The sequence below is a fragment of the Microtus pennsylvanicus genome, chromosome 14, assembly GCF_037038515.1.
Source record: "Microtus pennsylvanicus isolate mMicPen1 chromosome 14, mMicPen1.hap1, whole genome shotgun sequence".
NCBI classification, from domain to species: Eukaryota; Metazoa; Chordata; class Mammalia; order Rodentia; family Cricetidae; genus Microtus; species Microtus pennsylvanicus.
Window position 1 is genome coordinate 39,022,254 of NC_134592.1, and position 11,858 is coordinate 39,034,111.

At 42.7% G+C, this 11,858-nt stretch overlaps 1 protein-coding gene across 6 annotated transcripts in view; it reads left to right on the plus strand.

Moving 5' to 3' along the window:
- The window catches only part of Zbtb25 (zinc finger and BTB domain containing 25), a 29,541-nt gene extending 17,683 nt beyond the window's left edge, over positions 1–11,858 (plus strand). For 5 of the 6 annotated variants that reach the window (XM_075948329.1, XM_075948328.1, XM_075948326.1 and 2 more), the window contains exons 2-3: positions 501–680; positions 5,546–11,858. In XM_075948329.1, the coding sequence (XP_075804444.1) occupies positions 508–680; positions 5,546–6,689 (1,317 nt within the window). In that variant the 5' untranslated portion in view covers positions 501–507 and the 3' untranslated portion in view covers positions 6,690–11,858. The remainder of the gene's footprint in view (positions 1–500; positions 681–5,545) is intronic. The other variant, XM_075948332.1, reaches the window with a different exon arrangement.

Below are 11,858 nucleotides of genomic sequence, written 5' to 3' on the forward strand. Positions count from 1 at the left end.
GAGGGAAGGAGGGAGTGGATGGGAGGGGAGAAGATTGGGGTAGAACTCAGAAGTAGAGGGTTTACCTGGTGTAGATGAGATCCTGGACTCATCTCTAGAACCTCGAGGGAAGTACGTGTGGGGCTTGCCTAGCATGTGCAAGGCCCTAGGTTTGATCAAATACATATACACACCAAAGAAACAATTACATAGAAAGGGATGAGCATTTTTCTTACTCGTGTCACTCAAGCAAAGATACCGTCTTACGTGGTTAAAAAAAAAAAACCCATGTCATACAGTTCAATAGAGTTTATCTCAGTTGTCATAATGGAAGGGGTTTGATGTTAGATAGGGTGTCAGGTTTTAACAGTGTTGAGTATTTTCATTTAAAATTAGGCCTTAATGCCCTAGGTTTGTGTGAGCTGTAACTAGTTTTGTGTATCAATATATGTATATGTAATATTTATGTATAAGTATTTTTAGATATGTATAAACACATCTATACATCTGATTTTTCTCAGAGCCACAATGGATACTGCTAGCCACAGCCTTGTCCTTCTGCAACAGCTGAACATGCAGCGAGAATTTGGTTTTCTGTGTGATTGCACAGTTGCTATTGGAGATGTTTACTTCAAAGCCCACAGAGCGGTACTTGCTGCCTTTTCCAACTATTTCAAGATGATATTTATTCACCAAACAAGGTAAGAATGTGCTCTTGTGAATTGGAAGAATTTCTAATATTGTGATGCATGTCTTACTATAATATCATTTAAGGGACTGTTATGGGGTAGCTAATACAAAATTTTAATTATAATAACTTTATATATGAGTAATTGATCTATCTTAGTACATAGTATCTATGGTAGAACATATTAATGAAAACAAATATAACCAAAATTGATTAGGGCTTGGCCCAGCCTGGTGTGGTGGTGCAAGTCTTAAATCTTACCGCTTGGGAGGGACAAGCAAGTGGATCTCTGAGTTTGAGGCCAACTTGCTACATAGTGAGTTCAGTCCCGCCAAGGCTACCTAATGAGACCCTATCTTGAAAAAACATCCCAAACAAAAAAGGCTTAGCCAGTGCCCAAACATTAATCCTGTAATGCTGCGTACTCCACTGTTTTCCAGGTCTTAGAGAAAAGGCAGCTGATCAGTTGGGCACAGTGTAGCTCTGTCTGAAGCTCACCGTCTGCTGTGAGCGCCAGGCTATTGATTTCTCGTGCAGCAACACTGCAGTGTCACAGCCTGCCATCACATTCCACACCACCAGCCAAGATCATTTGCTTCACATGTTTGTTTGGTTTGTTCTTTTTGATCCTTTGCATTTTTTAAAATTTAGGTAACATGGGAATTCAAATTCTTTTTTTTTAATAATTTTATTTAACTTTATTTCATGTGAGTTGGTGTAAAGGTGTCAGATTCCCTAAGACTGGACAGTTGTGAGCTGCCATGTGGGTGCTGGGAATTGAACCTGGATCCTCTGAAAGAGGAGCCAGTGCTCTTAACCTCTGAGCCATCTCTCCAGCCCTGGAATTCAAATTCTTAGGTCTTTATATATAAATTTTGAGATAGCATCTCACTAAGTTGCCCAGGCTGGCCTTGAACTCACTCAGTATCCCAGGAGGACCTTGAATTGAGAACATCCTGCTTTGTTTTGTTTTGTTTTGGCTGCAGTCTTGCTTTAGTCCACGTTGGCTGACTGACTCCATTGCTGTTAAGCCTAGAGGAAAGCAGAGGGCATGGCAGAAAAGCTGCCCACTTCCTAGTAGGCAGGAAGAAAGCAGAAACAGTGCAGACAGAGAGAAGTAGCCCTGGAAGATATGTTCTTAGTAACTCTTCTTCCACCTTGGCCCCATCTCCTAGTTTCTACCACCTACTAGTAATGCGTGGACTGATTAATGCACTGATGAAGCCAGAGTCCTCATGACTCAGTCACTTCCTCAAAACCCATCAGTTGGCTACCAAGTCGGCACATGAGCCTTGAGGGGACAGTTCACACTCACATCCTGACACTCAGCTTTCTTGTCTGTTAAATGCTGGAATAGTGTACTTTCCTTTCGGGTATTGAAAGATTAAATGAATTAGTAAAATTAAAATGCTTAGAACAGCCAGGTGTGGTGGCACATGCCTTTAATCCCAGCACTGGGGAGGTAGAGGCAGGCAGATCTCCCAGTTTGAGGTCATCCTGGTCTACAGAACAAGTTCCAGGATAGCTAGGGCTATGGAGAGAAACCATGTCTTGGGGGGAAAAGTGCGTAGGAACAGAGATTTGCTGTTACTAATGTGGTGTCTAACGTCAGGGTATATTCAAAGTGAAAGAGTTCTAGCAGGCCTGTTTTGAGACGTTTGGAACAGACTTTACAAATCTGAGAAATCGGGAGCCCTTCAGGTGTTGCAGAGGAATAATATAAGATGTATTGCAATCAGAGGGGAAATGGCAAGGATCGAGGATAGGTAGCTAAAGCTAGTAATCCCAGCACTTTAGATACAGAGACAGGAGGATCACTGAGTTTGAGGCCAGCCTGGGCTATATTGTAAATGTCAGGCCTGAGCTACATAGTAAGACCCTGTCTCAAAAAATCAAAATGAAAGAAAAGTGGTATAAAAACATTTATAGGGCCGGGCGGTGGTGGCGCACGCCTTTAATCCCAGCACTTGGGAGGCAGAGGCAGGCGGATCTCTGTGAGTTCGAGCCCAGCCTGGTCTACAAGAGCTAGTTCCAGGGCAGGCTCCAAAACCACAGAGAAACCCTGTCTCGAAAAACCAAAAAAAAAACAAAAAAAAAAAAACAAAAAAACATTTATAGGGGGCCGGGCGGTGGTGGCGCACGCCTTTAATCCCAGCACTCGGGAGGCAGAGGCAGGCGGATCTCTGTGAGTTCGAGACCAGCCTGGTCTACAGAGCTAGTTCCAGGACAGGCTCCAAAGCCACAGAGAAACCCTGTCTCGAAAAACCAAAAAACAAAACAAAACAAAACAAAACAAAACAAACAAACAAACAAAAAAAAAAACATTTATAGGTATGAAGCAAATGTGGTCACCAAGTCAACAGAGTAGATGAGGTGATCAGAAAGTGTGGCACAGTGCAAAGATGGGGTTAGAATGTTAGCCAGGGAGTGGGAAGTCCTTTCTGCTAGAGGAGTTTTGTATCTGCTGTGACACTGTAGATCACATTCACCCCTCAGCCTTTGAGCTGTGACTTGTGAGTTTAGAAGCAGTGAGCATCTGAATGAAGCCCCTGTTGTGAGCTAGGTGCTGTCCAAACACAGGCATTGGGAAAGGTGAGGCCTGCCCTATGTTGTCTTTGTGTTAAGCAGCTAAACTCCACATAACAGAATTCTGAACTTATATCCCCAAAAATGCTTGTCACACAACATGCCAGTTAATAGACAGCGCAGAACAAAAAGCATGAAACCTAAGAGAGGAAGCAGGGATCCCCAGATCCTGGGGATAGAGAAACTGGATTGCAATATGCTGAATCCCAGTGCATCCAACTCTGAGAATAAACATCTGCTCAGGGAAACTGAGTCCACTGATGCTGTCCATGCTTCTGCAGATGCATGATTTTCTTAGCTGTTTCTACTCCAACTTTACAGAGCTTTACTCTGTTTTTCTGTCTAGTAGCCAGATTGAATTTGAGATTACTATAGTGTTTTTCAAAATTATACCTGTGTTCATTTGTGATTTAAAGATTTAGAAGCCAGGGCTGGAGAAATGGCTCAGTGGTTAAGATTTAGAAGCCAAATAAACTTAGCATCATTTACGTCTTAAATTTTAACAGTTTTATTCTATTCCTTTAAAAATATGAATACTTGGTTTGGTTTGGTTTGGTTTAGTTTGCTTTTGTTTGTTTGTCTATTTCTAAGAGTGTTTTGCCTGCATGTTGTGAGCAGGTCCTCTGCCAGAGCAGTTAATGCTCTTAACCGCTGAGCCATCTCTCCAGCCCCTGGTTTTGGTTTTTGATGTAGGGTCTCATTATAATTAACAGTTTTAAATCATCCAACTTAATGGCAGTAATTACATTGATAATGTTCTACCTGCAACTGTCACTGTTTCCAAAGCCTTTTCATCACCCTAAACAGAACACTGTACCTTTAAGCAGTAACTTTCCATTTTCCTTCAGCCGCCTGTAACTACCCCTTATCTAACTGTAGGTTTCCCCTAACCCCATACGTTTCTGTCCTTTGTATATGGTTGTTTGTCCTGCATGTATGTCTGTGCTCCAGTTGCATGCCTGATGCCCACTAAGCCAGAAAAGGGCATTGGGTCCCCTAGAACTGGAGTTAGAGACAATTTTGAGCCACATATGGGTGCTGGGAATGAAACCAGATCTTCTGGAAGAACAGCGATTTTTTTTTTCTTTTTGTTCCACTGAGCCATTTCTCCAGCCTAGTTCTTTTTTTTTTTTAAATGTGTTTGCCCTAGATATTTCTTTTTCTTTCAGGTTGTTTTTTTGTTTTGTTTTGTTTTGTTTTGTCTTGTCTTGTCTTTTTTTCTTTTTTCTTTTCTTTTTTTGAGACAGGGCTTCTTCTTGTATCCGTGGCTGTTGATGAGTGCTGGGATTTTAAGGCATGTGCCACCATGCCCAGCTTTGTTTTAGCTATTTCATGAACATGGTACCATACAATTTTTTAACTTTTTTGCCTGACTTTTTTCATTTAGCTTGTTTTTAAGAGTTCAACCTTGTTATAACACACACCAGAATTTCCTTATTTTGTTATGGTAGAATAATATACCATTGTATTTTTTTAAAGATTTATTTACTTATTTTATGCATGAGTGCTCTTATCGGCATGCCTAACTTTATGCCAGATGGAACATCAGATCCCACTGGAGATGGTTGAGAGCCACCATGTGGTTGCTGGGAATTGAACTCAGGACCTCTAGAAGAATAGGTGACACTCTTAACCGCTGAGCCATCTCTCCAGCCCTATACCATTGTATTTACAGCCCCATTTCATTTATCCCTTTTTTCCCTCTTTTTTTGGGGCAGGGTCTGTCTAGTAGCCTTGACAGTTCTGGAACCTACTTAGCTCAGGGCAGCCTCAAACTCAGAGACCCTCCTGCCTCTGTCTCCCCAGTGCTGGGATTAAAGGCTATACCACTGCACTCGGCTGGATTCATCTTTTGATGGATATTTAGTTGTTTCCAGCTTTAGCTACTGTCAACAATGCTGCTCTGAACACCACCATATAAGTGTCCTTTTGAGTCTCTGTGTTTAGTTCCTTTAATGTGTTCAGTGTAAAAGCAGAGCACCTGTTTTAGTCTCCAGTTTTCTGTCCTATCGCCTAGAACAGATGCTACCGCTTAGGAGTCTCCCAGTGTTGCCCTAATCTGAGTATCCATCTGTGTTTCCGGTGCTGGCCAGTAGACTGGATGCACAAAGCTTTGTGGATGGACCATAAAAGCAGTTAGGATCAGAAACTGATTTCTTGTTACTATATTTCATCAAGGCAGATTGCCAGATTTAAACCTCATGAAGAATTTGTCTTAATCTAAGATTGCTGGAAACCAAAAGGCCAACTAGGTTGTGTTTCATTTCATTGAGTTTGTTTTTGTTTTAACAGTGAATGCATAAAAATACAACCAACTGACATCCAGCCTGATATATTCAGCTACTTGTTGCACATTATGTACACAGGAAAAGGGCCCAAACAGATGGTGGACCACAGTCGTTTGGAGGAAGGGATCCGATTTCTCCATGCTGACTACCTTTCCCACATTGCAACTGAAGTGAATCAAGTGTTCTCACCAGAGACTGTGCAGACCTCAAATCTCTATGGTATTCAGATTTCAACAACCCAGAAAACAGCTGTCAAACAAGGGCTGGAGATGAAAGAAACCCCTCCCAGTAGCAGTGGGAACAGAGCTGCTGTCCAAGGTGACCACCCACAGCTGCAGCTCTCCCTTGCGATTGGGCTGGACGATGGGAGTGCAGAGCAGCAGAGGGCCCATCCTGCTGCCCAGGCCTTGGAGGAGCACCAGAAGCCCCCGGTGTCCATCAAACAAGAGAGATGTGATCCAGAGTCTGCGATCTCCCAAGGCCTCTCCTCGTCTTCATCAGAAGTGACTGGCCCCTCTTTTACAGAAAACAGTATCAAAGTCCACTTATGCCATTACTGTGGGGAGCGTTTCGAATCCCGTGGTAACCTGAGACAGCACCTCCATACCCATGTGTCTGGATCTCTCCCGTTTGGTGTCCCTGCTTCCATTTTGGAAAGTAATGACCTTGGTGAAGTGCATCCACTTAGTGACAGCAGTGAGGCTCTTGACTGCCGGAGGCTTAGCTCCTTCATTGTCAAGGAGAAGGAGCAGCAGCAGCCACCGCCTGAGCACTCGAGCCGGGGTCCCGCGGAGCCTTTACAGATCAGTCAAGTGTCTTTGATCTCCAAAGATACAGAGCCAGTAGAATTAAACTGTAATTTTTCTTTTTCAAGAAAAAGAAAAATCAGTTGTACCATCTGTGGTCATAAATTTCTTCGAAAGAGCCAGTTACTGGAACACATGTATGCACATAAAGGTAAATCTTACAGATATAACAGATGCCAGAGGTTTGGGAATTCACTGGCCCAGAGGTTTCAGCAGTATTGTGACAGCTGGCCCGATGTTCCCCTGAAAAGTTCTCGCTTGTCACAAGAACATTTAGACTTGCCTTGTGCCTTAGAGTCGGAGCTCACACCAGGAAGTGTGGATACCATCCTTGTTGAGTAGCAGCTTCTCCTTAAGAATTTTTATACCAGTCTTGGAAAAGATTCATACGCCATTTTAAATTCATAAATTATTTACTTCCTCATGGTCTGTTGACTTAAAATAATCTGTCCCTGGTTTTGAGGTTTACATACCAGTTCTTATTATAAGACATGGTTATTAAATGTAACTTTCCAATTACCCTATGAACTTTTCTATAAATTAAATGATAATTGAAAATCAGAAGTCAATGTATAAACTTCAAAGTGACTGATTATTTATAAAATATCTTGTTTTTCCAGGTTACAGAGTCAGTAAGATGAACTTGCATATGAAGCAGAGGAGATCTGTTTTAAAGAATGTTTTAGAGGCCGGGAGTGAAGCTCATCTGTAGAGGGCTTGCCTACATGTGTGAGGCTCTAGGCTCAGTCTTCAGCGCACACACGTGCTCACAGACAAACGCACTTCAAACCGTCACTCTTGTCTCATGTTTCATATGAATTATGTCCTCATGAAAATGACTTTTAAATATTTTCTGACATATAGGAAATCTGTAGTTATTTTAATGTATAACTATATATTATAATGTATAAATGTATATTATAATGTTCTAAGACATGGCTATACCAAATCACGAGTAGTTTTACTGTCTACTTCCTAGTCCCCAGCCTCTTACATGGCCTCTTATTTAATTAACATCAAGTATACCTCATTTTTTAATAAAAAATATTCCAGCTAGAAGAAAGGACTGGAGAAGCCAGTGCTAAGGAAGTCTTGGACAGAGAAACCAGTTCATACATATATCCAAGCACAGAAGCGGGCTCTGAACCGTCCCTGGGCCAGCTAGCACAGCTACTGTGTCTTTACACACCCAAGGGCAATTTCAGATTTCTATAGCGAGAGGTTTACCTAGATTTGAAGAGAAAAATAAGATACAAACCATCTCTCTAGCTTAACGCAGCAGAATTGTCTAGGCTGTCTGGGTTGATGGTAATTTTCTGAAAGTCACTCTTACAGGTAATTTTGCAGTATAGTGTGGCTTTCACTTCTTCTGTTAGTAAAACTAGTGAAGTAGATACATCCAGTGTTCCAGGCCTATTTAAAACCCACGCTGGCAGCTCCCCTTTTGTGAATATACTTAACTTCTCTTCTATAGTGGTGACACTTAGAAACCTAAAACCCCAGAAAAATTGAAGTTGATGGACTAAGTGACGGATTTACTGTACCTAAAACATAGCCCATCAAATTTCATTGTTTCTGAAGTGTTTAAGCTTGAAGCTCTGCAGTCAAGGATAAGAAGGCAAGAGAGACTGCAGAAGAGCCCTCCTCCTTCCCCTATCCTATTAAAGCCTAGGCTTCACAGACATTTGAAGAACACCTGAGATGGTCCTGATCCCTGCCCGCCCCCAAGTTTGGAAACAGTCTTGGTATGTGACCCAGGTTGGCCTTAAACTCTTGGGCACAGCAGTTTTCTGTTTCAGTTTGCCGAGTAGCTGGGCATGTGCCATCTCACAGGTGTTTGAATACATCTAATAAACGTGATGCTTAGATTTTAGCCACATGCAAAGTCTGAAGTGCTCCTGCTCCCATAGAACACCTCTGAAGACATTTCTTAGAGGTTCTTCCCCCTGTCTGTGGGGAGCCTAGAGTAATCCAGCTAATTCTGAAACAAAAGTCCTTTCTGGGTAAACGGTGAGTTCAGACGGAATAACAAAGCAGTGGTTTCAGAGATACTGTTGCCTGCCTCTCCGCCCAGAACTCATGAGGTTGATCTCTTGTGAGTTCAAGGCCGGCCTGGTTTATAGAGTGAGTTCTAGACCAGTTAGCTACATAGTGATACCCTGTTTCAAACAAACAGAAATCACATATGCAAACCACATACCAAACCAAAGTAGCAGTTTTGTTGTCTTTGGTTTTTGAGACATTCTTGCTATATGGCCCACGCTGACTTTGAACTCACCATCTTCCTCCCCTGCCTTCTTAATGCTGGGATTATGGGCTGTACCACCAGCCAGGCTTCAGAGTGGTAACTTGAGGGTCGGGTGAAGAACCCCATTAGTGTTGTCTTAAGGCAGTTGAATTTCTGATTTAGAGACTTAGCCTCTGGGGTCAAGACCTATGTGTAGAGAGCAAAATCTAGTTAGAGGGGTTGGTTAAACAAGTATGCTGTTATGTATGGGGGTATTACAATTATATATAATCTTAAACTATTAATTCATTAAAGCACTACTACCTTAAATGATTTAACCTTATAGAAACTCAAATACCAATTTAATATATTTTAAACTATTTAGGATATATTTCCTACTTTTAATTTTTCTTTTTTTTTTAAGATACAGTGTCATGTTTAGCCCAGGCTGGCCCCAAACACACTATATAGCTGAGGATGGTTTTAAACTCCTGATCTGCCTGCTCTTCCTCCAGGCACTGGCACTATAGTTGTGCATCCCCCCCCCCACACACACCATGCCCAACTTTCCTTAGCCTTCTCAAATATAAAAAAACCTAACAATTCTCACTTAAATCTTTTCAACTTTTCTGTAATCTTCCTTGCATACCAAGTCATCAGTCTTACACACAAGAGGCCCTTATAAGGCCGAAGGGTGGGAACAGAGGCTTTCAGGGTAGGTGAAGGGCGCAGCAGCTCAGGACAGTCAGGAGAGATGCTGACAGAGCTTGCCTACAGCTAATGGCCATGTCAGACACTTCTACTTAAAGTGGAACTGTGATGTGGGATTCCCCCCTATGCTGTGAATATGTTTTCACAAAAATGGGTTATGTAAGAAGTAAGCTAACTAGGAATACACTAGAGTCATTGGCCACACGGTGTTGTGATTAGTATAGTTTCTGTGTGATTATTCGGCTCTGGGCAGCTGGGGAATGAATGAGCAGTCTCGGCTTACAGAACTGTATGCAGAAGAGTTAGTAAACATATGTTAGTAAATGAAACGGAATTGTACCTAGAGTCTGGGGAGTAAAGTCATCGCTGCTCACAGATTGGAAGCTGAGGTGAGAGCTAGGTATGGCGCCTCTTGTCCCAGTGCTGGTGGAGGAGCAGAGACAGGCGGGCAGCAGGTGCTCTCAGGCCAGCCCCGCAGAGAGAAGCTCCAGGTTCCGAGAGATCCATGTCTCAAAAACAGAGAAGTGATTAGGGAAGACGTGTCACCAGTCTCTGGTCTCAACACATGCTCACACGTGTGTGCACACCCACACACATGCATACCCCACACACATACAGAATAAGTGGAAGTCTGTGAGCTTGGAGAAAATATTAGTTCACCTGGTTCCTATCGCTCTTAAAGTTCTCTCGTGCCAAGAGCTTTACTCGATTCCTCTCATTTACAAAGCTCCTTTTAATACCAGACCAAAAAGACAAAATGCTGGGTCTTGCCCATCTGTAACCCAGCTGTCAGTAGACTGAGGTAAGACGAGCCTGGAGCTACATGGCGAGACCCTGACTCAGTCTGCAATAACATTGTTTTAGGAAGTGGAGAAATGTTAGTTTCGTTTTATGGGAAAAGTTCCCCAAAGCTAGTTTTTACAGAGGCATGTAGTCACTGGGATGGTATCTGCTGTCACTTTGTTTTGATTTTTAAAGATTTATTTATCTTTATGTTAAGTGTTAAGTGTTTTGCTGTCTTCTGTACATAGCATGCATGCAGTCCCCTGGAGGCCAGGAAAGGGCATCAGAGCCTCCGGAACTCAAGTGGGTGTGGGAACTGATCCCAGGTCCTCCTCCAGAGCAGCAAGTGCCCTTAAACACTGAGTCATCTCTCCAGCCTGTTTTGGCTTTTTGAGGTGGAGGTGAGGTCTCACTGTATGGCCCATGCTGGCCTGGAACAGTCTCTTGTCAACCTCCTAAGGGCTGGGATGGCAGACATGTACTGTCGTGGGTAGTTTTGGTTTTGGTTTTTAAGGACATGATTTGTCATTGGAGTGGGGAAAAGTCTTCATACTTTAAAAGTTTTTCCAGAAACAGCTTTGCTCTTTACCACATCTGTAAAATGGAGCTTTGTCTCTGTCTTAAGCAGTGTGGTTTGTGTAATGGTTGCCAAGTTGAACCAGGAGTTGCTTGCTGGATGTACTTTGTTGCCAAATGTCGCCCTCTTGTGTTGAGGTAAATAATCTCTGCTGGCTCACATTTTGAAGGCATGGTGGGGAAAAAAAGCCCTGGTTCTTAGCAACCGGCTCTGTATTAGGCAGATTTTTAATAGATCTTCTCCACTCTGGCCAGCTTTAAACCCCCTCTTCTCCCCGGATCCTGCGTCATGGTGTTTTCTGTAGAAAAGTAGAGGCGTCTCAGCATTTGTTCTTAGTGGGGGAGCCCAGTAAATGCAGTCTGCCTTCAAACCAATGTTGTTGTTTTTATTGTATAACCTTGAGATGGTTACTCACTTCTCCGACTGACCTCCCAGGTAAAGTGGGTGTCAACAGCACCCACCTCACAGGGATACCGTCAGTACAGTCGGGCTTAAGACTAAAATTGTGTTAGTGTAGTGATGACAACCAGCCTCTGAGGAAACCTTCATAGCTGGAGCCCTAGTCAGTATTTCTTCCTGTAGATTCTAGAACGTGTTTGAAGCTATCATGTACTACTTACTAGACAATTAGCTGAGGAAACTGGTTTTTACAAAAATACTCTGGAAATAGCAGTGTCATGTAAATTCTTACTCTACTGTTTTCTACTCTTCGGCAAGGAAAAGGAGGATTAGCATTGTTGGGAATAAAATACACTACTTCAGTATTAATGAGACTTTCTCCCAAATACATTGTTTCCATTAAAAAAAAACAAATAAAATGGAAAAAAAATCCCATCGTTTCTTGGATGAAGATGGTCTAAACAGTAGACGGAGGAAAGAAGTGGGATGAGGACGCCACCTAGTAGCTCGCCAAGGTTCTGAGCTAACTCTGGAGAAGCCTTCCCGAACACTGACAGAAGCTGCTGGTGGTCGTGAAGAGCGAGGACAGACCCTGCAGCCTGTCTGCACAGGCAGTTCTTGATATGGAAACCGGATTCCTGACGAAGACTTGATAGGTGTTTGTGTGGTGACCGCACTAGAAGTAGGTCCTGTGGAGAACTTTTACCGTGCAACCTGTGTGTTTTCGTGTGCTTAAACTCTATCTGTGACATTTCATTATGATAAGTTGTTAAATTCCTAGGAGTGAACCCTGTAAATGCTTCTGTGCTAACCA